Source organism: Lethenteron reissneri, chromosome 19 (genome assembly GCF_015708825.2).
Source record: "Lethenteron reissneri isolate LAM-NWPU_2019-01 chromosome 19, ASM1570882v1, whole genome shotgun sequence".
Classification (NCBI taxonomy): Eukaryota; Metazoa; Chordata; class Hyperoartia; order Petromyzontiformes; family Petromyzontidae; genus Lethenteron; species Lethenteron reissneri.
The window spans coordinates 4,135,758-4,161,070 of record NC_083797.1 but is presented as its reverse complement, the minus strand read 5'-3'; the positions used below and the strand labels follow the sequence as shown (position 1 = coordinate 4,161,070).

The window sequence follows — 25,313 nt, the reverse complement described above, 5'->3', positions numbered from 1 at the left end:
ACCACCGCTTAACATCATGGGACCTCCTTTGCCAGTACAAAATATAAGAATAGGTTTTCCCACTTTTTTCTGGCAACAAAACTGAAACCTTTTTACGAGGAATGATGTCTGCATGAACCACAATACTTGTGGTCAGAATGCAAACAAAAAACATACAATGATAATATATGCATTATCCTTGAAACTGATTGGTCCACACCAGAGACTTGAGCCTCGTCTCAAAACGGTGTTAGACCAGAGGACACCATTTGAGACGAGGCTCAAAACACCGCTTCACAGTCAACCGCTCCGCGCCAGGAGATTGAACCGGCGACCTCCTCTGGATAGCTAGTCCAGTGTGCCAAACGATACAACCACAGCAGCAGCAGCAGCAGCATCCCTGCCTGACCGCGGGACCGAAACACAACACGACTGCGCGCTTACCTGCGTCTGACCAAAACGAGCGTCTTCTCTTCAAGTCACGAGCTCTCCCAGGCTGAGCTGCGCAAGACACGTGCTTGCACGCGCCTCGGGCTTATGCGCACAGAGAGTTTGCGTTGCAGAGTTCCGCAGTGGTCAAAGCGAATTCTCGATTGCAACCGGATGTAAACACACTTGACAAGTGAAACTAAACAAAGAGAAATTACGTAAACATGCGAAACCGTTGAGAAAATGTACGCAAGCCTCAGACATCGCAATGCAGTTTCGGCCTGAAAAGTGTTTAGACTTAAGTGAGACTTTCCTCGACATAATTATTATTAGTACTGTACTATTTGTTAGCATGTGTCCGACAATTATGAACATCATTTGCAAATGCTTCACCGTACTGTCATGATTTCCGGAAAGCTGTATAGTTTGCAGCAGTGCCTATGTTGCAGCACACACTGTGGGAGCCAGCATTCCACTCTCTAAACGCTATTGCGCAAGCAGGCACGAATTGCGTGGTGTGTGTAAAAAGCTTGTCACAAACATTTAAATCAAGGTCAGGTTAACCAACGTGGTTCATCATACACTGTTGGCAACACACACACACACACACACGCGCAACGGGGCTGACGGCTAAATATCACGAGCCAAACTTCCAAAAGAGATGATGGGGAAAATGTGTTTAATCAGTGTTGGAAAAGGGACAATTCTTCAGATGGAACGCTCAATAAGAAGCCAGGACCATCTTGCACAACAAGTCCGCTTTCCGGATTAGAGTTTTCTCGGTATCCCGTGGGAGTATTAAGTGCACGTGTTCCAATCCCACACATTTCTGCAATTTATGAGAAAACCCATCAACAGAGGGAAATGTGCGCAAGCTGGAAACGTATGGATAATAACGGGACCCAAAGGTGCACTGCTGCTCACAAACAGCAGGAAGGCACGACTCTCAAACACGCCTCGCTTGTATGTCATGTGACCACACCACATTGAGCGTGCAAGTGCTCTCAGCCTTGTCTAGACCACCAGCTCAAAGCAGAGCTTGAACGTGTAGCCGTATAATTCGTTTAGACCACCAGCTGAAAACGAGTTCAAAGGGGGTGGCCCTTCCACCATGCCGCCGTGCGCTGCATTCATTAACAGTGCGCTACTTTAATTAGTAACCGCTCCTCCCTCACTCGTCGCTGATCAGTAACCCATGTGGCCGCAGTCGGACACACTCTCCGCCTTCATAGGTAAACAATACATATCTTTCTATCGGCTAATTTACATGGTATGCATTTCCCATGTTTTGACCATCCTCCCACTCCCCCGCCGCCCCACCACCCACAACGACTGATAATTATAATTCATGGCTCGCTATGAATGCAAGTACGTGTTAAAGTATTAAATCTAACAATTATCAGTTCAACCAACTGTTTTATTGTTATCATTGTCTTATCAGCTGATGTGCATCACGGTTGGAGTTTCCACAAAGGGAAGGTCTATTACTGATACACTGGCCAAAATCATCCTCTCGCTGAAGCAGCACGCTATGGGACATTTCTGGCCAGTATCAAAATATAATAATTTATTTTACCCTGTCTGGCAACAAAACAGGTGTTAAGATGTTAAAACGCCGGAATCATGTCTGCATTAACCACACATACGTGTGGTGAACATGCACACAAAAACATGCTCTGGTATTCAGCAGTTTTTTCTTGCTGTGGTTGTCCCACCTGATGACGAGTGCTTGTGTTGCGATCGAAACGTCGTGATCTATTATTTTCTACCTACGTGACTTTACCGAAAGAACCAAAGAGTATGTTCTGGTAATATATGCTTTGTCTTTGAAACTGATTGCTTAATGCAGACATGATTCCTCGCAAAAAAGGTTTCTGTTTGGTGTTTTTACATCTAAACGCCTGTTTTGTTGCCAGAAAGGGTAAAACCAATTCTCATAAACAACACGTTGTCAGAATAAGTAGTTAAAGACCTCTCCCCTAGCAGAACAAAGTTGTGGCACAAGACAGAAACAACAGGTCTGAGCCCATGTTGTTGAATGGCCCCTCAGTTGAACATCCGCACAAAATCAAGTGACACATTGCCCGTAGAGAAAGAGACTCACCAACATTTGACGATCACCGAGAGCAAATTAAGATTACCACGATACCTTGATCTGTCCGCCCCTGTAGTAGTGGCGGTGGTCACCTGCTGCCCGGTGTCACTTTGCTCCTGACGGTTGTGACTGGCACCGCTGTGTGTCCTGCGCGCCCGTGTGGTTAAAGTTCCACAATGCATTGCAAAGTCCTCCAAAAAAAAGCCTAATTTTTCCGAGAATTTTTTTTTGTTCTTCCCAAAAAAATAATAATCTTACACAATGTGTCATCGCCGTCGTCATCAGCAGCCATGTTCTAACCACTGTTGGATGAAGGCACCCACCTCTCACAATGCAACAATGCAGAATGTGTTGAACATGTCATCATCCCAAACTACGTTTTTGACAAATGAGACTTTTACTGGCACGTAAGTTTTGTTTTCTCTCAATCAGAAAGTTTGCTAAAAATATATTTGACTTTTTTTTTATTATTATTTATGGTTAACAGATGGTGGTGCTATCACAATATGATAACTTTAAAGACCACATCTTTTATATTTTGTGCATATCTGCATTTCTGGATGGGTGATGGTTGGCATCATGTCTGACCACGCCGCAAGAAGCAACACGACAATATTATTATGAAAAAGCTACATTTTGCATCACAGAATGCTTGTGCAGTTACTGATGACAATGCTCAAACCATCCACCCGGTGTAGATCATCACCTAAAATTGAAACCCCAGGTTCAAAGTCAACAGCTCAACGGTGCCGGCGACTGTGGGGCCGTCCATAAATGACGTCACGCGATTTTGGACGATTTTTGACCCCCCCTCCCCCTTCGTCACACGACATCACAAAAAGTCAGACCCCCCCCTCAAATATGACGTCACAAAGATTTGCCCCCCCCCCCCCCCAAAAAAATGTAAAACATGCTTCAAATCACTTTAAACTATTGTCATTGTAGTGCGTATTTAATGTGGCGCTGCACTCTGATGTTGTAGGAGAAAACATTTATTAAAAAGTCTATTTCATTAAGTAGAACGTGTTGTCTATATTTATTTAAATTTGCGCATTTTTATGTAACGTCACATTTCTCAACCCCCCCGCCCCCTCGTCACACATCGTCACAAATGTCTGACCCCCACCCCCCCCTTAGGTGCGTGACGTCATTTATGGACGGCCCCTGTCCTCTGATCTCTATTTGGCGTTTTAATGTCAAATACAGCGCTCGTTACACACATCATTGTTGAGCTCGTGTCCTTTCAGTGAATTGTAATCAAGCATTGGTGCCTTGTGTGACGGTTTCCGATCGTGACAAACGTCTGTGGCGTTATCGGAACCAGTCCAGACGTTGCCAACTTCACAAACCCGCCCTGATTAGCGGGCTGATTGTGTTGTACTTTATTCTGCATGATTTATGCTTGCGTGCAACCAGGAACCCCACACGTTCAAAAATAAAAATACCTTTACATATAACGTGACGAGGTCACCAGCATTGTTTTCAAGCAAGTCTGACTGCTGATGAGACACGGTGTGAAAACCGGTCCCACGTTTGCTTGTATTGAACAAATGCTGCTAAAATGATGCATTCCCAGGAAGCCGTGGGACCGATGGATGGGGTTGTGTAAATAAGAATGTTTTTATGTGGAGGGGGAAGATATAAGATATATTATTGTAATTTATTGTTCTCCGCGACGCTTATGATTTAGGGTGAAGTATGGTCAAACAACGAGCATGCCCGACTCAGTATTCGGAGGCCTTCGATTCAGAAATGGGCTGGTGAAGGGTTGAACATGATTCAATGTTAGGATAAACATCACCCATTACATCCAGGGCATCTTGCAAAGTACTATTTATTACACGTTCTACAGAGTGGTCCAACTGTGACGTGACCCCCCCCCCCTCCCATTTAATGATCTAAAACTTAACAGTTTAAAAAAAAGTAAGGTTTATAAAAAAAACATGTAATTTACAAAGGAAACACAAAATATGTTCGGAGTCAATTATTTGGGAGGGGTCACAAGACATCTGGACCTCCATGTGCAATACTCACTCTGCTGGGGTTAATTTCACCCAGAATATTTAAAGCCCCATCCCCCACCTGCCCACCACTACGTCACTCTCCTCCCCCCGGGGCGGGGCATGTGCAGGGAAATATTTTCCGGAGATCAGCCTCGGACAGCTCCTTGTTCAGCACCGCACATCACACGTGACGCGTTGCACGTCATCTGTAGGTACAGTACTTTAAACGTGGCCCTTGGCCACTGACGTGGTCTTACTCGACCCAGGCTTAAACAGCCCCACCCCTCCCTCCACTAAGGTGGACGGCGGTTCCGGGCCGAGATAGAAACAAACACTTGTGTACTTGTACGCAGACAGAAGCAACTCGCCTCGCGCGTCATTGTCCACGTGTTCTAGATTTGGCGGGAAACGTCTTTTTTTCCTTTCCCGCCACTGGCCCGCGCCGCGTCCATTGCCGCTGCAAGTCATCTCGGCCCCGTTCCTCTGTTGTTGTTTCTTGAGCTCCGCGGTGCTTTAAAGTCTCAACCCTTCCTCTCGCGAAGATGGAAGACGTGGAGAACCAGGAGCTGAGGGAAGCCAAGCGAGCCTACCTGGACTTTCTGGACGATGATGTAGGATCGCGCCCCGGGTTCATTTTTTTTACTCTCTCGCTCTCTGTCAGTCTGCCGTTTTATGCAAAGAAACCCGTACTTCATTCAATACGAGCGCGTGTGCTTTGTCTTATTAACGAACTCCCACAGACGGCTTCAGACAGAGAACAGCAGCGACATGGTGTAGGGGAGTGTGCATCCTCGTGTGTGTTGAGTAATACGCGCAGTGCAAGTTGCCTTGCCTCGTGTGCACTTGCGTCCATTGGAGAGGCCCAATATTCGTCTCTGACTAAATGTATGTTGAACTTCTTTTGCACCGTACGTAGCCAACCGTGATGATGGGAGGTGCGGGTAGGGGGTGGACAACAACGCGTTAGTGTAAATTGGCGGATTAAACGACATCTTAAGAACAATGCGTGATCGGTACAGCGTTGCATGCCTGCGAGACTTGGACATGTTAAAAAAAAACCGACTGACTGACAGAGATGAGATATTGGCACTGGAAATGTATCGCTGCTGCAGACGGATTAGCGCTGCTGCGTCTAAACTGGACCCAAAAGAGTGACCACATCGAGGAAGACGACTTGACGATGATGACCAAGATGCAGACGGTGGCGATGAGAAGTCAACTGGCCACCATTTGGACACGTGTTGTAGTAGTAGGATGGACTTGTACAAGTAAAAGTGTTGTTGTTCGGAAAGAGAGGACGAGCTAACGGAGAGAATGGCTTTACGAAGATGTGGCGCTACTTGAGCATATTGACACGAGAGAGAGTGGCAAGTTGAAACAAACGACACAACGTGCAGTGCACACCTACATGGCTATCTGCCCCTGGATCGTGATGATGACCATGGGCTGACACTCCATTGTTTGTATTGTTGTAGTTGCTGCTGCGCTGAAGTTGCGTTTTCGACGTTCATCTTACGAAACAACCGCTTGTTTGATAGCCAGCTGTGAAGTTATTTGATACCGTGTGCTAATGTTCGGCCGTGGCGGATACGTTTACTCAAGTAGGACACAACGCAACGAATGAGCTGGTTTTGTATTAAGTCAGGTGTACGGGCCTGTGTGTGTGTGTGTGTGTTAAGGCTATATGGGGGACCTTTGTCTTTGTTGGTGGGGAGCGGTGGTGCAGTGGTTAGTGCTCTGTGCGACGAATCCGACCATTTGAGTTCGATTCCCGCTCACGGCCACCAACACCATCAGTGGCGATTATCAGAACCGGTCCTGGGCCTCCCCTAGGTCGACTCGGCCTCAAATGAGCACCTGTCTCCCTAAGTGGCGATGTCTACACATCGCCACTTAGGGAGACAAAGGCGGCCGGGCGTGGTGCTGGCCACCCCCCCCCCTCGTGTACCGTGCATGCGACTTTAATAGGTACTCTTAAACGGTGCGCGTATTTAACTCGATGTTTAAATTTAGCGTCCAGCTGTGTTGTGTCTTCACACGTGGTTAGATCCGATACGGGTTACACAATCAACAAAATGTTCCACTGGGTGTGGGTAGTTCACAATCAGAATATTTATAGTGGAGGAATCCGATGATCTATAAAGCTCTTTTTTTTACACGGATGGCCAGTTGGGGCGGGTGCATATGCGACGCTGTGAAAGCGAGACGTAATAATGTACTGTAGTGCACATATCATTTGAACCAGTGCTGTGTGTTGTTATTGCTCAGCCGTGGAGGGAAGTGTTAGATTGCTTATAGTGGAGTTCATCTAGTGATGAACCAAGCAATGATTGGCACTCAAGAAAGGCAGAGACGTGCGAAAAATGTCAACACGTTATCGATGTGGTCGATTTGTTTACGTCAATATGATCGACACTGAGCAAAGGCAGGAAGGAGGTGGGTGGTGGAGTTAACTAAACGCGCTGTTGTTTGCAGGCTGTGGACATTGCATGGTCTTGCCCGATTTGCGAGCGCGTTATTTTAAACAGCGCCGCGGTGCGGTGCGGGCGAGGCTGCATTTGACTGGCGCGTGTAACCTCCTCCCCCTTTGTCCGCGTTCGCAGGAAGACCAGGGGGTGTACTATGGCAAAGTGCGCGACATGGTTAACGACAACCAGTGTCGCCTCGTCGTCAACATCAACGATCTGCGGCGCAAGAATGAGAAGAGGGCCAGTCTGTGAGATCTCACACCCCCCCCCGCCTGCTCCTGTGCACACCTCCTACACCGGGGCTTTGCCTGCCAGCAGAGACCACCAGTCCAGTTCGCTGGACACTTATGAGTTATTGAATAACGATGGGAAAGATATTGCGTCGTAAAAACGAGAATGATGTGAACTACCTCGCCTGTTATGTGGGAGGACTTGGGTTCGATCCCGACCTTGACGCCCGTATATTTGGAGTTTGCGTGTCTCTCTCTCCAGGTCCCCTGGTTTTTTAACCCCTCCACGTTTAGAATGAAAATGCGTTTGAGTATTTGGCTGCTTTAAATTCCCACGTGATAAGCCTCTTCGTTGGGATATCAATTGTGGCCAAGTCGCGTCTGAAAAGAGCTATATGGCTTTGTGGTCCTTACGTGGTAAAATAAAAAATAAAAACGAGTTCTGCTTATTGCATGGTTCAAAAGTAAAAATAAATGGCTCCCTACTTAAGTGAAGCCGATGACCGATATCATCAGGCCTCAGACGTTGCTAAGCAAGGGTTGAGATTGGACAGTTATTGGATGGGCAACCACCGTGCCTGACGGGCTGTAAAGGCTATAGACTGCAGGCCTGTGCAATGGACAGCAGAGGGCAGTATAGAAAATCCACTGTTGTATTGTACTGTGTCTATGCCTCCTCAGCCAAGCAGCGGCAGAGGTCGCAAACGGGTTTTGATTCCTTACCCGTACCCGTACCCGGCCGGACCAAGGTACGGGTACAGGTAAAGAAAGATGTTCCCTACCCGTACCCTACTCGAAATGAGTGACAAACGGTGACTCACCAGTGACTCACGGCCTACCCGTACCCGGCCACACCAGGGTCGTACCCGGCCGGGTACGGGTAGCCGGGTATCGGGTAGGGTACGGGTATCGGGTACCCGGTTGCGACCTCTGAGCAGCGGTGACACACGCCTCTCATCCGGCTCCGTGGAGGCAGCGAGGGTTGGCGTATCGCACAAATGTTGTGAAACTCCCTTCCCGTGGGTGTTGAGGAGTCCATACCCTGGTTCGTCGGGAGAAGTGGACTAATCGCCACCTGCTTCCGTCTGTACGGAGCGTTTCCTACTTTCGTACGCGTGGGTTTTCTCCCACGTGCTCGTCGTCAATTGACTGAGCGCACTTCTTCAAAGTGAAATCCCGACGCAGGACCCTCCTGCAAAAGAGTCCTCGGACTCATTGTGTGGCTTCCTGGATAAACAAGTAAATTACTTCAGTGAGCAAACTCAACTCGGCACTTGGTGAAATATGGTCAAATAACCCTCCACGACCCCCCCCACAGCGATGGAAACGGGGGGGGGGGGGTGGGGGTGGCGGGGGGGCTAGTGGTTGCCGATAATTTCCTGCCTCTTCTTGGTTCTTTCGGTAAAGTCACGTAAAAGGGAAATAATAAAGTAATGAAAGTACTTGAAAAAAATGATTATTTTATTATTTCCCTTCTACGTGACTTCATTATTATTTTATTATTTTCCTTCTACGTGACTTTACCGAAAGAACCAAGAAGATGAATCCCTGCAGTCACGAAAGCTTTAAATCGAAATTGTATTTTCTGCCTCTTCTGAACGCCGCTTGCGACGCTGTCCCGTGTCCCCCCGTGCCTCAGGCTGCTGAACAGCTCGTTCGAGGAGCTGCTGGCCTTCCAGCAGGCGCTCAAGGAGCTCGTGGGGCACGTGGACGGGACGTACGCCAAGCAGTTCGAAACGTTCTACGTGGGGCTCGAGGGCAGCTTCGGCGCCCGACACCTGTCGCCGCGCACCCTCACCTCGCGCTTCCTCGGCAACATGGTGTGCGTGGAGGGCATCGTCACCAAGTGTGAGTCCGCGACCGCCCGCCCGCAACGAGTCGTCGTCGTTATCGGAAAGTGGTCGTTTCAGTGCCGGGTGAAGGCTTCCACAGGAATGGGTGTTTCTTTGACCAGACTTGCAATAACATGCCGGTCAGTGGCCTGGAATTGAACTTGGGTCGCCGGCGTTTGGACCGCAGTGCGCTCACCCACAGCGCTATTGCTACGCTCCACAAACCTGATTAAGCAAGGAAACGGAAATCACAAATTATCTTTTTTTATTTGTGAAACATTTCACAATCCCAAATGTGCCCGTGGTTCATTTTGAACGTTTTGCTTGAAATCTTAACAGGTAAAGAAAGATGTTCATATTGCTATAAAACGATACCCGTCGGCTTTCCTACTGCACATTTAATACAGTAGACTCGATTGTCCACTCTAATGACGGGGAGAATGTACGCGGATAATTAAAATAATTAAAAAGTATTAATTTTCTGTGGATCTCTATCCAAAAAACCACTAATTTACGTATAAATGAGTGGTTTTTGAAGCACAACTTACGATTGTGATTGTTACTCTTTCGATTGGTAATGAATACTAACACGTAGTGTTGCACGTGCTCGTTGATAACACTTTCCTGCTCCCGCACAGAAGACTCAGCCCACCAAGCGGGATAGCGGAACCACGCCAATCAACATCAATCAAAATCCACCCACTGTTGTAAAGATATGCAACTACAGTATTGTACTGTAGAGGCGATTATGTGGATTTCAGATTAACCGGTGCACATATTCATCCGGTTTAAACACGTCACTTGTAATGAACATTTCCAAGAGTAACATTGTATAACTGTGTTTAGATTATTATTTTGGGCTTAAGGGAAAATCCATGAGTTATTTATGTCAAAATCTCAGGTGCGCGGTTAATCCGAAAATCGGATAAACCGCACGTGGATAATCGTGAGTCTACTGGAACTTCCGACAACAAACTCGTGGGATTGTTGTTACGGAGTCCATGTATGTGCACGATTTGTCTTCGTTGTTGCTCACTTGGCTGTACGTTTTGTTGTGGGCCAGGCTCCTTGGTGCGTCCCAAGGTGGTGCGCAGTGTTCACTACTGCCCCGCCACCCAGAAAACCATCGAGAGGAAGTACAGCGACCTCACCTCTCTCGATGCCTTCCCCAGCAGCGCCGCCTACCCCACCAAGGTGAGCGCCCATCTGTTCTGGTCATAAATCAATCGGTGTCTTAGTCTCTCACTCATCGCCAGCTTGCCGTCCTACCAAAACAACGGCCGTTTCATTACCATTGACGGCCGTCTCTGCAACTCTTGTGAAGATCGTTCAACGTGAACAAAGCTTCGGCATAAAGTTGTGCGGCTGTCAGAGACTCGCCCTGTTGAAAGCGCAACAAATTGATCAAAGTGTTCTTCAGACAAAAATCCACAGCAAAAAGGACCCTTCGCAAAATGCCAACGCAAAACTACCCGTCGGACATACACAAACGCATTTGCCCTGACCATTACAGGTCATCTGCCGTACTGCTCATTGAATTCTTTCATGGACAAACGCATGTGCATCACCAAGAATATGCATGACTTTTCTGAGCTTATTTGGCCAAACATATAGGGCCACGGATTTCGGGCAATGGTTTGCCACCGAATCTAGTGCCTTTTTGCTTTTCTATGGTTTCCCGCACCTCTGAATCATACTCTCTTGAGAGCAAATGAATACCTGTGCGTGGTTAAACCCGAGTGTTGTCGAACGATTTCCTCCACCTTCACCTCTCCATCTGATCCCCGCCAACCCCACTCCTCCCCCCCCACCTCACCGGCAGGACGAGGAGAGCAACCCGCTGGAGACGGAGTACGGCCTCTCCGTCTACCGCGACCACCAGACCATCAGCCTGCAGGAGATGCCCGAGAAGGCCCCCGCGGGACAGCTGCCCCGCTCGGCCGACGTGGTGCTGGACGACGACCTGGTGGACCGCTGCAAGCCCGGCGACCGCGTGCAGGTCATCGGCACCTTCCGCTGCCTGCCCGGCAAGAAGGCCGGATACACGTCGGGCACTTTCCGGTGAGTGACCCCCCGGTCCAGGGGGAGATTGGTGATCTGACGATTCGCGTTGCTGATGCCGCCGCAATAGCCGTCCGATTTGTGAGGTCTTTCGGGGTTCAACTCGCGGTGGTTTGCGTTTAACTTTCAGCGGTGCAAAGTTAAACCCCGATGAAGCTTGGAGAGGTTGAATGGAGTTCAAAATACCTCCCTGATGACATGCACTTTGTGAAAGACCCCAACGCAGACGAACCCTGGGTTTGATGTTCCACGAAGCTCATGGTCCACCCTAAACCGCATCCACTGCACGAACTATTGCAGATGTGGATACTTGATGCACAAATTGAAAATTTATATCGCCGCAATGCCCCGATCCACAAATACGAAGGAGACATCGCGGCGATCCACTCTGCCTCTCCTGATGAGGTTGTTTGGCTTGACCCACTTCAATGTGAAATCGTAGTTGTAGCTCTGCATCTACACTGCCCATGATGTTCGTCATGATGCTCGCTGCGATGCGCCGCGTGTCTTTTACTTGTGGCTTGTTATTTATTTATTTATTTCCCTTGACGCATAACGGTTTTTCTGTCGTTTCCCGCCCGCTCCGCTCCGCTTTCGTTCCACCCAGGACCATTTTGATCGGTAACAACGTGAAGCAGATGAACAAGGAGGTGGTCCCTACCTTCTCCGGGGAAGATGTCAACAAGATCAAAACGTTCAGCAAGACTCACTCAAAGGTCAGGCCCCCGGCGTAGGATTGGTGACAGAATATCAGAATCAAAGCTTTTATTGAGATGTATACGTTGAATGCCCAAAGACAATGCCTATAGCATTTAATCAGCACTTGGCCCATACAGTCTGTTAAAGGCTACACGGGGAGAGGGGGGGTGGGAGTGGATTTATGTCTTTGTTGCGCTCCCCTGCGCACACCAATGCGACGTTTGCTCTCGTACCGTTACAGAACATCTTTGACCAGCTGTCCAAGTCCCTCGCTCCGAGCATCCACGGCCACGAGTACATCAAGAAGGCCGTGCTCTGTCTGCTCCTGGGAGGCACGGAGAAGATCCTGGACAACGGCTCTCGAATCCGAGGGGACATCAACGTGCTGCTCATCGGTAATGAGCCCGGTGGATGCTCGAGGCTCTGCGTTAATCAGAGCTGCTGCGATACTCCGATATGGGCGTTACGGTGACGACATGTTAACTACCTCGCCTGGTATGCAGGAGGTCGTAGGTTATATCCCAACGCCTCTATATTTGGAGTTTGCATGTTATCCCCGTGGTCGCGTGGATTTTTCTCCGGGGACTCCGGTTTTTCCCTCCACATTTAGAATCGGCATGCATTTCGAGTGTTTGGCTGCTGTAAATTTCCACGTGATAAGCCACTTCGCTGAGCTTTCATTTGTGGCCAGTTTTACTTTGGTTTAAATGTTGTGCAATACGAGGTCGCATCTTCATTTTTGCAAAACTTATCGCGAATACCGCAGCGGCATATTACGTTGGGTATTTTATTTCCTGGCAAGTATGACAATCGCACCTTAATTGCAGGTCACGCCTTAATTAAAGGTCGAAATAAATAGCTCTCAACCTTGTGTTCCCGTGTGCCGTGTTGGCCTTCATCGGTGCTCGCTAACGGCGCTGGCCCCAATGCGGGGGGAGGCAGGGGGGGGTCTTGTCTTTGTCTCGGAGTGGTCACTTTGTCGCCCTATGCGACCCCAGGCGACCCGTCGGTGGCCAAGTCCCAGATGCTGCGCTACGTGCTGCACACGGCGCCGCGCGCCATCCCCACCACGGGCCGCGGCTCCTCCGGCGTCGGCCTCACCGCCGCCGTCACCACCGACCAGGAGACCGGTAGGCGACGCTCGCTCCCCCCACCACCACCACCACCACTCCCCCCACCACCACCGCTCTCCCCACCACCACCACCGCTCTCCCCACCACCACAGCTCCCACCACCACCACCGCTCCCCCCACCACCACCACCGCTCTCCCCACCACCACAGCTCCCACCACCACCACCACCGCTCTCCCCACCACCACAGCTCCCACCACCGCTCCCCCCACCACCACCACCGCTCCCCCCACCACCACCACCGCTCTCCCCACCACCACAGCTCCCACCACCACCACCACCGCTCTCCCCACCACCACAGCTCCCACCACCGCTCCCCCCACCACCACCACCGCTCCCCCCACCACCACCACTGCTCCCCCCCACCATCACGCTCCCCACACCACCACCACTGCTCCCCACCACCACCACCGCCGCTCCCCCCACCGCCACCACTGCTCCCCACCACCACCACCGCCGCTCCCCCCACCACCACCACTGCTCCCCACCACCACCACCGCCGCTCCCCCCACCACCACCGCCGCTCCCCCCACCACCACTGCTCCCCCCACCACCACCACTCCCCACTTGAGCTTGTCGAGCAAGGTCTGAGGACTGAGTGACCCGCGATGGAGGTGACGTGGGGATCACGAAAGGGTAGGGGAGGGACGAGACGAAGTGGAGGGGCGAGTGGAGGGAAGAAGGGAATGGGCAATGGGTGTGTGTGTACTCGCGCTTGTAATCACACTAGTACTTGTGTGTACGCACTAGTACTCGTGTGTGTACGCACGCTTGTACTCGCGCTTGTACTGACGCTTGTACTTGCCGTGCACCAGGCGAGCGCCGCCTGGAGGCGGGCGCCATGGTGCTGGCCGACCGCGGCGTCGTTTGCATCGACGAGTTCGACAAGATGACGGACATGGACCGCACGGCGATCCACGAGGTGATGGAGCAAGGCCGCGTCACCATCGCCAAGGCCGGCATCCACGCTCGCCTCAACGCGCGCTGCAGCGTGCTCGCCGCGGCCAACCCCATCTACGGGCGGGTGAGACGCGCGTCCCAGTCCCGCACCGCACAACCCCCGGCACCGCAGCACACCCAAGCCGCGTGGCGCCGCGCCGTCCCGTCGCGCTGAGCGCGTGGTGTGTGCTCGTCATTGTCGGCGCGTGCAGTACGACCAGTACAAGACGCCCATGGAGAACATCGGGCTGCAGGACTCGCTGCTCTCTCGCTTTGACCTCCTCTTCATCGTGCTCGACCAGACCGACCCCGAGTACGACCGCGAGATCAGCGACCACGTGCTGCGCATGCACCGCTACCGCGCGGTCGGGGAGCAGGACGGCGACGGTGAGAGCACGCGCGCGCTCCGGCTATGCGTACCAAGTGTTGGCCACACGTGACAAAGAACCCCCGTGTAGCACCTCCGAAGGCCGGCACTGCGCACGAGGGGGTGGGTGGCGAGCCTTTTTTTTCCCCGACTGCCGATGTTTAAACATCACACCAGTTACTCGCTTGAGGCTGAGTCGACCTAGGTGAGGCCCTGGACCGGTTCAGATCATCGTCAATGGTGTTGGGCATGAGCAGGATTCGAACTCTGGTCGCCGGGTTCGTAGAGCAGCCAGCTAACCGCTATATGAACATTTATCTTCTACGTATGTTGAATTTCTTTCGCATCGTACGTAGCCAACCATGCTAATCGTTAACACGCACACAGCTGCGTGTTTATCCAATAATAATGCTGCAATGCGCCCAGACTGAGCTTAACATTAAAATCGAATTAATCTATTTATCGCTTCGAGACGAATGGGCCATATACGCGTAAAACATGGGCTACATATGACATTTGCATACGCACGCGCACATACACAACGCACATACACAACGCACATACACAACGCACACACACAACGCACATACAACAACGCACGTTGACGCGTGCTCACATTGTGCGCAGCGATGCCGCTGGGGAGCACGGTGGACATCCTGGCGACGGAGGACCCGGACGCGGTGGAGGAGGAGGAGCGGAGCATGCAGGTCTACGAGAAGCACGACAACCTGCTGCACGGGCCCAGCCGCCGCAAGTGCGTTGCACCTTTGCGTCAAATTTTAAATCTTTTATATTAAGTTCGCTTGCTTCCTTGCTTGCGCGCTTACGACCGTGCAAATCTTTCGGTCCGTTTTTTAACCCACTTCCCGTGATCCAATCGAGCTGACATTTTGCACACAGACTCATTGTGCGTGACAATCTATTTTCGTGAAAAAATTTTCCAAAATTTTCCACTTTTAGGAAAAAAAAAATTATATTTAATTACCAATTGCTTAATGGTGGCAGGCAATCATCTGACCCATAGGTGGCAGCCATCTCAAGCCAGAGGACGAGAGGACTCTAGCCGCCACGCATATAAAGGATTTATAGTGAAAAATTTTGTTTTTACGGGTTAATTTTTTTGGGCCGAGCCTTCCTTGGGTCAAAAGTGTTCTCCGCGTTGCCGCTCCACGCTTCCCGACTTCCCTTGCCGCTCATCTGTAGCTTGGTTCCCTCCTTCACTCCCTCTCTCTTTATTTCCCTGTTAAATTACAACACACAGCTTACTTGCGCCTGTCCCTAACTTTTTAATTGAAACTGTAACTTTTTACTAATAGGGTTTTTCCCCTTTTTTTCTGTCAACAAAACTGACACCTTTTGCAAGGAACCATGTTAACATTAACCACAATACTTGCAGTCATATGAGACTAGGCTCTAAGAAAAGCTGTCTCTGATGTGGATCAATCAGTTTCAGAGTATTGTTTTTTGTTTGCATTTGACTGCAAGTATTGTGCTTAATGTTAACATGATTCCTTGCAAAAAGTGTCAGTTTTGTTGCCAGAAAAAAGGAGAAAAACCCTCTTAGTATATTTTGATCCTGCAAAGGAGGCCTCATAATGTACCTTTTTTGTCCCCCTTGACGCCTCTTGCTCTCATTATATTTATTTGCGCTGTTCTTTTCCTTCCCCTTTTATCCCCCCCCCCCCCCACGCGTGGTTCGTCAGCCGTGCGATATTCCTCACGGGACCCTGTACTCGTTCTCTGCAATATCGACGTTGTCGCGTTGTTGCGGTTGCTGCTGCTTTGCTCGTGCCTCACGGGAGACTTGGGGACCATCATCCGTGTGACAAATACAGCTTCAATGCGAGCGTTGTATGGCCGAGCAATCGACCGGCGTGTGCTAAAAACTAGTAATCCAATTATCCTTCTGACAAAAACTCTGTATTAATACTGGATTACCCTCGATTTAAAGCTTTCGTGACTGCAGGGATTCATCTTCTTGTTTCTTTCGGTAAAGTCACGTAGAAGGGAAGTAATAAAATAATAAAAATAAAACATAATAAAACAATTCTCACGACGTTTCGGCTACAACGCAAGCAGCCGTCTTCAGGTGAAGAATGAGACACTACCATTCTTCACCTGAAGACGGCTGCTTGCGTTGTAGCCGAAACGTCGTGAGAATTGTTTTATTATGTTTTATTTTTATTATTTTATTACTTCCCTTCTACGTGACTTTACCGAAAGAAACAAGAAGATGGACTGGATTACCCGTAACGATATGCGCAGACTCTGCGTCGGTAGCAGTCGTTAGGGAGTCGTAGATACGAGTTTTGGTCGTTACTTTGGGTGTCTTACCGACTATGAGAAAGGTCGTTGCAGGGGGTGCGAGGGGGTCGCAAGTCAAGCCATCGTAAGTCGGGGGTCGCCTGTACTGTGGTGCAGTTCATCCTAGTTTGACTCCAGCAGGACAAGCGGTTAAACTGCGGCGGTGTTGCCGATGCCAAATGACGAGCGACGGCCGCGTCGGCACCCCCCCCAACGCGTGTCACCCGTGCGCAGGGAGAAGATCGTGAGCATGCAGTTCATGCGCAAGTACATCCACCTGGCCAAGATCATCAAGCCCGTGCTCACGCGAGAATCGGCCGACTTCATCGCCGAAGAGTACTCCAAGCTGCGCAGCCTCGACCAGATGAGCGCCGACGTGGCCAGGGTGGGTGCCACCGCCGGTGCCGCGGGCCCCGCCAGCAGCCCGCCCGTGCGGCTGCTGGCCGCGTTGGCCTGGGCGCTGCGGTGTGAATGTTGAAGCGGTGGTGGCGATGCTTTGTGGATTTCGCTTTCAGATGCGCTTCTGCGGCCGTCTGGAACGCTCGTATTAGGAATGCAACTGAAGCTGTGCACTTTTTAATTAGATTCATAACTCAATTCTTTTAGAACAGATTTTTGATATTCTTAGGTTTTTTTTCGGTAAAGTCACGTAGGTAAAAAATTAAAATGAAATGTACTTGATACAGCTATCGTGCTGTGACGGTTCCACCTGAAGACGGAGGCTTGTGTTGCCTCCGAAACGTCGTGATTTTATTTTTATTTTACTTTTATTAATTTTAATTTTTTACCTACGTGACTTTACCAAAAAAAAAACCTAAGAATATGAATCCTTGCAGTCACGAAAGCTTCAAATCTAGAACAGATTTTTGACTTTAGTTTGTTGTCCTTACCCCCGCACTTCCGATTAGCATGGTTGGCTACGTACGGTGCTAAAGAAGTTCAACATACACACGTGCATAGTGTGAGTCATTAGCTCTTGGGGCCAAATATCGCCCACTGCATTGCATTACTCTCCGGGTGCCCAAGCACTGTTGGTTGTGCCGTGGCCACCCTGTCTCTCTCTCCTACGTTTGCCTCTTACCCTAACGTAGCTAACAACTAAAGCACTTTTATTGTTTCAGGTAAGGCCCACTGAGCAATCTGGCCACAAATGATCAGAAGTGATCTGCCTACAATGAAGTGGCTTCATCACGTGTAAATGTATAGCAGCCAAATACTGTAAACGCACGTTTATAAAATGTGGAGGGGTAAAACCGGAGGACCCGGTTTGTAAAGGCTGACGTTGCCGCTTTTGCTGCCATGCGCAGACGATGCCGGTGACGGCTCGCACGTTGGAGACGATGATCCGGCTGTCGACGGCGCACGCAAAGGCGCGCATGAGCAAGACCATCACCCTGCAGGACGCGGAGGCGGCCGTGGAGCTCATCCAGTACGCCTACTTCAAGAAGGTGCCACTTGCGGACATGAGCTCACACGCGGTCGCTCGCACGCGTTCTCTGCAGTCGGTGCGCATGCGCTCGCACGTGCACCGACTGCAGAGAACCACCGCGATCAAAACGTCGTGATCTATTATTTTTCTACTTACGTGACTTTGCCAAAAGAACCAAAGAGTATGGATTCCTGCAGTCACGAAAGCTTCAAATCTAGATTTTTTTTTTTTTACCATGTAAGACTCCACTGAGCTATGTAGCTCTTTTTCATAAGCGACCTGGCCACAAATGGAAACCTCAACGAAGTGGCTCATCACCTGCAAATGTATTGCAGCCAAATACTCTAAACGCACGTTCATAAATGTTGGAGGGAAAAACCGGAGGACCCGGAGAAAAATCCACGCGACCACGGGCAGAACACACAAACTCAAAACAGGGTCGTGATCGAACCCACGACCTCCTGTGTACCAGGCGAGGTAGTTAACATCTCTTAGTCACCGTGGTGCCCACTTTGTACGTATACACACGTACACGGTGCAATCTCTTTTGCTGGCCCCTTGGCGTTTCGGGCTTTTTTGGGCCTTGCGCACAACAACCGTGATGGATGTGAACTCGTCATCGAGGGTGCTGACGCGTCGCTGCGCTCCCACCCCCCTCCCCTCTCTCCCCTGTAAGGTGCTGGAGAAGCAGCGGAAGAAGAAGCGGCACGAGGAGGAGGAGATTGACGACGAGGAAGGTGGCGACGCGAGCGATGGCGAGGGGCTCAACGGGACGAGCCAGAAGCAGAGTGCCCGCAGGAAACGGTACGGCGCAATAGCAGCTTGGGGGGGGGGGAGGGTTGGTTTGTGGGCAAGCGACGGCCAAATCAACGGCGACCTCGGTGTGTTAAAATGTTCACACAAAAATTTACTTTGAAAAGTTATTATTAGTTTTTGCCCCATTTTTCATGCTAGGCGTTTTAATGTAATCCCGAGGCAGTTATTTACCTTGGAAAAATGTAATATCGCGTCCTCTGCATTGGGATTGTTTGGCCATATTCGATTGGACGTATGTTTTGGCTTCGTGTGGGATGAAATCGGCAGCCAGAGAAAAGCCACCACACATACCAGTGGTGACACGCGGCACTTCCACAGTATCTCCTGGCCAGACCTCGTAGCTCCCACGTCCTACCGCCTGCGAGAAGCTCTGGCGAACATGTACGTCATTGAAATGGAACTGGAACAAAACAATTTAAGGAAACGAATGTAATCGATACCGAGGCTCCCCACAAGGCCATGCGAGAGGGCATGTGGCACAGTTTGGTGGCAGCTATCGTAGAGTGCGGTCCTATCCGCGGTGAGTACGATGTCTTTAAGTACAACGGCGCTTTCGCCTCTCTCAATACATTTAACGCTGAACTGCTTGTCCATTCCGAGATTCAGCGGTGAATGAGACCCACCCTGCAACTTGCAGACGTCTCGAAACAGGAAACAGGAAAAGGTATAGAAGGTCCCAACCCTTAATTTACGGAGATCCGACGAGTTTGTGCGCAATTTTGGGTGATTTGTCACGAGCGTATTTCTTACCGTGACCGCTGATGCTTCGTCATTGCACATTCAGCGTAGGCGGCCGCACTTGACCCCCCACGTTTTGGTAATTGCTTCCACATCGAGCGCATTGGACGAATCGAGCGCGGCTGACGGGCCGTCGTCGTGTCTACTGGGACATCTGTGAAATAGAGCTTTGTAGCTCGTCAGATTTCCCCGGGATAAATAGAGAGTCCGATTCCGATTGAATACGAGACGGCGCTTGCTGCCCGTACCCATGGTGGTGTGTCTCCAGGAGGCACCCGGATGGAACGAGTCGCGCGAGCAGGAAGGAACAAACGGGCGGAGAAGACCCCTACGACTTCAGCGACGGGGAGGAGGCGATCCCAGAAAGTGAGAGGCCGTCCGCTCCGCTCCGCCTCTGTGTACACCTTCTGCCCCGTCGCTATTCGCTCGCTATCGGGCGTCTTGGAAAATGGAAAACTAAGCTATACTATGTTTATTTGACGAGGTAAGGCCCACTGAGCTACTTTATCTCTTTCTCAACTAAGTGACTTATACTATGAGACCTCCTTTACCAGTGGCAAAATATAGTAATAGGTTTTTACCCTTTTAAATGGTACAAAAAGTGACACCTTTATACAAGGGATCATGTTTGCAATAACCACAACACAAGCAGTCAAAATGCAAACAAAAAGAAACAACAAGAAACAACGAGTTGATTCTTGTTGTTTGCATTTTGACTGCTTGTGTTGTGGTTATTGCAAAAATGATCCCTTGTATAAAGGTGTCAGTTTTTGTACCAGTTGAAAGGGTAAAAACCTATTACTAAGTGACTTATGTTTAAATTTAAAGCAGCCGAATATTCTAAATGCATGTTGATTCTAAATATGGAGGGAAAAACTGGAGGACCCGAGGAAAGATCCACGCAAACACGGTGAGAACATGCCAACTCCAAATATACAGCAGGCGTCAGGATCGAACCCACGACCACCTGCATACCAGGCGAGGTAGTTAACATCTCGCTAGAACCGCATCTGTTTTACCCTCTTGTTTTTACTGTCTCATCGATATTGGGAAAGCGCGCGTCTTGTTAAGTTTTCGTTTCATAAATGATAATGATGACTTTCAATTTAAAGCTTTCGTGACTGCAAGGATTCATCTTCTTGGTTCTTTCTTTTGTCAAGGCGCCCTTCCTCCCCTAACCCAGCTTAAATATACGCTGCCAAGCTTGGTGGTGTTCATTCAGATGCTGTCTTGCCGACAGACCTGTTCTTCACCTGAGGACGGCTGCTTGCGTTGTGGCCGAAACGTCATGAGAATTGTATTTTATTATGTTTTATTTTTATTATTTCCCTTCTACGTGACTTTACCAAAAGAACCAAGAAGATAATGATGACGTTAAAAATAGTAAATTTTTGCGCGCAGTATTTCACGCGTTTATCGTGAGAATTCATTCTAATCGATGCGTTGTCGCGCTGCGCAACGTGCCACCAGTGCACTTAAATCCACGTGGCTCGCGATAATCGGCATCTGTCCCCTACGTTCACGGGTCATCCCCACCACCTCCATCCCTCCCCCCACCTCCATCCCTCCCCCCACCTCCTCCACCCCCTCACCCCGCCTCCCATCCATCTTCGTCTGGCGTTGCGGTGACTCGATGTACGCATGCATGCTGGTCTCCTTTCGCACACCGTACATCGCCACCCGGGCTCTAAACCGTCGATATTGTCGTTTCGCTCGATCGTCGCAGTCCCGCGGACGCCCAAGACGCCGCAGGCCGCGGGCGACGAGGAGGCGATGGACACGAGCGAGGCACCGGCACCGGAACCGGCGAAGAAGCTCTCGCTGACGGACGACAGGTGCCGTTCCGTGCGCACGCGAGCTTTGCCCGTCCCGAAGCCGCTCGCGCGGCGGTGGAGTTTGGGCTCGTTAATCTATTACACTGGTCAACACACTTTGTCTGGCGTAAGGTATTCCAACGGTCGTAAGGTAATTTTGGAATGCAGATTCCAAATCTGGCATCGGTTTTTGTCTATCACATCAGGTTTTTGAGATATCAAATATTGCATTTTCAATAAAAACTGCAGAAAAAAAATATCTACATAAAATTATATTATAAACACACTATCCTAAAAATACAGCACCATATTTTAACACTAAAGCAGTCACTGACTTGCAACAACTTGCAATCATAAGTGACAAGAGTTAATTTCGGGTAAAATCAATGAAAATGGGGTATGCCGATAGCATAAAAATGAGATGTGATAGAGAAAATCTGAGATCAGATTTGGAATCAGCACCCTGAAATGAGTCTAAAACAGCTGCAAAAGTCCAGGCCAGAAAAAAATGTTTTTTTTTTGTTGACCATTGTTATCGGTTGTGTGTTTTTTTAATCTATCGTTGATTGTCGATGTAATCGTTAATGAAATTCGGTTTAATTTGATGCCACCGCCGTTCGTGCAAAGTCGCAGCTCTGGCAATCGCCGGGGAACCGCAGACCGAGCCGGAAGGCTGCTGCCAGGCGGTGAGCCGGCACCAACAATTGCTCTGCAGTTCTCTGCATATTAAAGAAGCTTTCGGCCAATGAATATTCGTACATGCGGGAGGGAACCAGAGCACCTGGAGAAAAACCCAAGAATGCGAGGGTGCGACACTCTTATCCCACACGGAAGAGATCGGTGATATTCTGCCGGCGAGCCAGGGTACGGCAGCCTCGGTGCCCACGGGAAGGGAGTCTTGCAACGTTTCGTCATTAGTCCGATCCACCAACCCTGGCTGCCTCCTCGCACGGTGCTGGACTCCAGGCGTGCGGTGCCGAACCACAGCAAAACGGACCATTTTCTGATACGCAAATGCATTTTGCTGACGGGTAACCTGTCAACTTTCACACTCCCAATGAAATACTTGTGAAGGCAATCGGATGTTGTAAAGCAATGAATAGCACTGGTGGCCCCTCTAGTAGCCTTTAGTGCGGCCCCTGACGTGCAGCCCCTGACAATAATCAACACGTGACAACACCTCATCGTGCTGCTGCTGTCAAACCCCAATGGTTTCAAACGTGTGGCGGCCCTCGCGCTGAATGATGCGTTAACGGCGAAAGTGGATCCCCCTCTAAATATTAGCGAGGAACACTTGCCGTGAAGCGTTTACCCCGTGCGCACGCGCGTTCTTTTGGTTCCACGCGAGCGTCATCGCGATTTGCGTTTGAATTTCACGCCGCTTCTCCCCCCCTCCCGCCCACCCACAGGCTCAAGGAGTTCAAGGCGGCTCTGCTGGACGTCTTCCGCAAGTCGCACTCGCAGTCCGTGGCCATCCCCGCCATCATGGAGGCTCTGGGCAGCGGCGACACCGCCTTCTCGCTCGCCGAGGTGCGAGCGGCGGTCGCCCGCATGGAGGACGACAACCAGGTCATGCTGTCGGACGACATCGTCTTCCTCATCTGAGCGTTGAGGAGGAGCGCTCCTCGCCATTCACATCCCCATCCCACCTTGCCCCGCCCCCTCCCCCCATTGTCTCTTTTTCCACTGCGCAACCGAGCCAAGCCCCCTACGCGGCTCGCAAACGACTCGTGCTTTTGTTCCCTCCCCCCTGCGAAAGCCGTGCCGTGTGCCGACTTCGTCGTCACGCGATGAACTTGTCGAGACTCCTCCAATTGGCGCGGTTGGCGGTGTACGGCGGCATAGAAGTTTCAACGTAACGCGCGTGCTCGCGTGCCCGGGCGACGCGCGGATGCCTCGCCCTTCGCTCGCAGCGTGTGCCGACCCGACGGTCGTGCGGTCACCGCCACTTGTTGCTGGCCCTGCTTAAGGGGGTCCCCGTCCCCCCCCCCCCCCCCCCAGGTGTATTGTGAGGCCACAGCAAAGCAGGCAGCAGCATACCACGGGGTACGGTGATACGGTGAGGGGTCTTGCGCTGGCTCGGCTCGTGCGAGTCGAAAAGAGGGGTTTGTGTGTGTGCGTCAATTGGACTTCAGACGTTCGTGAAAGGGATGGAGAGGTATCGGGATAGGAGGCGGTCGATGGAGTGTTTGCGTGAAATGTCATCGCCATAGTTGTTGATGATGTGCTCACCCGCTGCAGTTCGGGAGTGAAGGGGGTGGGAGAAGCTACTAATAGTAATACGATATGCAGTCTGTATTACAGATTATGGGCGGGAGGGAAGTGTGAGAATGATGTCTTGTTTATATGCAGGTTAGTATAAAGAAGGTGAGCCCCCCTAAAAATATATATATATATATGAGAGCACAGTCCGTGGCAGTGTGTCTACATGAATTAAATTGTCTTGATTGTGTTTTTTGTACCCACAAACGAATAACGCGAGTGTGAAGCCGCGCTTGTTGGATGTTTTTGGGCTCTTCGACACCCAATTTCTGTACCATTGCACGCTTCGTTTGCATCTTTTTTTTGTTCGCTATGCACCCCCCCCCCCCTCTCTACACGGCAGATATAACCATGGGTCGTTCAGTTTAAAGAGGGGGTTTACCTTTCTCGCCAGTGTTGAAACACCCCCCCCCTCAACCAAAATGTTCCCCATCTCATCAGATCTTGGAAGCTAAGGCAGGGTTGAGCTGGGCTAGTGCCCGGATGGGGGACCGCAACTGGGCACAAAACTAAGAATATATACGACAAGTGCTTGATGATGCGGTAGCTTTTTTAAATGTCAACCTGTCTGCCTGCATGGTGTTATAGCACGTAACTGGAAGCGGGGATGGGGGGGATTGTAGAGTCGAGGATTACATGAATGGATAAAGAAAGATTGAACGGCGAAGGGAAGGGATGCCGGGACCGAAGTTCCCCGAGTCGAACCAAGAGGGAGGGCATGGCTCAAGGTGAGCAGTAGGAAGAGAGGAGTAATGGGCAGGGAGGGGGAGAGGGGTTGGGAAGGAATGACCGGGCCAAGTCGTCTGGGATGAGAGGGTGATGCTGAGAGGACAACGGGGGAGAGAGAAGGGGAGGAGTGAGCTGCACGGAGCGGCGTCTGTTTTCACAGGGGGCGGGGGAAAGGGAGGGACTCGGAGTGTGGGGGTGGCCACAGAAGTCACGTGATTTTCCGGGAGGCTTGAACCGATTCAGATATAAATAGATGTCACTGCCCTTATGAAGTGTTGTATTTTTCACCGTCGACTTTATGCTTGTGAACAAAGTTCGTGATGTGTTTTCTTGCAGTTTTGCTTTTCATCGTGTTTTGTTTTTTTCTCCAAATAAAGCTCACCGTGATTACGGCTGTTGTGCTTCTAACACATTTCACTGCGAAGTCGAACGCCGCGATGTTTGCAGGAGCTCTGAGATGGCCACTTGAGGTAGAACGAGTTGAATTGTGAACGAGTTGAATTGTGATCAAAGGCGCGTGGTGGGTGAGAGGTGATCCACGCTTTGTTTTGTAGAGACAAAAACGTTGATTCGAGAGCATACACAAGTTCGTAAAATTGGGGGGGGGGGAGGTTTAAAAAAACATTTAAGCTTAGATTTGAATCTTAACAAACGTGCTCGTGCGACTTTAAACAACTCAAAAAAGTTGAGTTTCATAATAATTTTTGAACGAACAAAAAAGTTCAGTGGAGGAATGTTTTCCCCGATACGGTGTGGGGGTATGGGGGGGGGGTGTGCGTGCACATGCCAGAGATGGTTTTGATGGTTATGCTGATGGTGCAGTGAGCGGTGCTTCCTGAGTGTAACCTCCCTCCGAGTCCCTCTTTACGCCACCGCGAACTGGCAACGCTGCAAATAGTTCGAGGTGCAGTTAGAACTGGCGAGACGTAATCCTCACTCGCGCGCTTTGTAAATGTAATCATGCGTTGAGTCTTTGTTTGCTGAGCAT

General features: G+C 50.3%; 2 protein-coding genes across 2 annotated transcripts in view; one reads left to right on the top strand and one right to left on the bottom strand.

Moving 5' to 3' along the window:
- The window catches only part of LOC133344183 (uncharacterized), a 78,224-nt gene extending 77,716 nt beyond the window's left edge, over positions 1 to 508 (bottom strand). The window contains exon 1 of the mRNA XM_061554202.1: positions 424 to 508. The gene's annotated coding sequence lies outside the window, so the exon portion shown is untranslated. The remainder of the gene's footprint in view (positions 1 to 423) is intronic.
- A 4,406-nt stretch (positions 509 to 4,914) lies between these two features.
- Positions 4,915 to 24,713, top strand: MCM3 (minichromosome maintenance complex component 3). Its single transcript, XM_061554197.1, has 17 exons — positions 4,915 to 5,117; positions 7,110 to 7,222; positions 8,844 to 9,052; positions 10,100 to 10,230; positions 10,859 to 11,097; positions 11,705 to 11,813; positions 12,038 to 12,191; positions 12,795 to 12,926; positions 13,743 to 13,951; positions 14,079 to 14,253; positions 14,861 to 14,987; positions 16,772 to 16,922; positions 17,845 to 17,985; positions 18,643 to 18,770; positions 19,789 to 19,886; positions 21,247 to 21,355; positions 22,744 to 24,713. The coding sequence occupies exons 1-17, from the start codon at positions 5,049 to 5,051 to the stop codon at positions 22,937 to 22,939; spliced, it is 2,490 nt and encodes an 829-aa protein (XP_061410181.1). The 5' UTR covers positions 4,915 to 5,048; the 3' UTR covers positions 22,940 to 24,713.
- Positions 24,714 to 25,313: the final 600 nt, after the last annotated feature.

Coding starts and splice junctions, on each gene's coding strand:
- MCM3 (XM_061554197.1), top strand. CDS start 5,049: ATGGAAGACGTGGAGAACCAGGAGCTGAGGGAAGCCAAGCGAGCCTAC. Junction 12,927..13,742: donor CACCACCGACCAGGAGACCG/GTAGGCGACGCT, acceptor GCCGTGCACCAG/GCGAGCGCCGCCTGGAGGCG. Junction 13,952..14,078: donor CCAACCCCATCTACGGGCGG/GTGAGACGCGCG, acceptor CGGCGCGTGCAG/TACGACCAGTACAAGACGCC.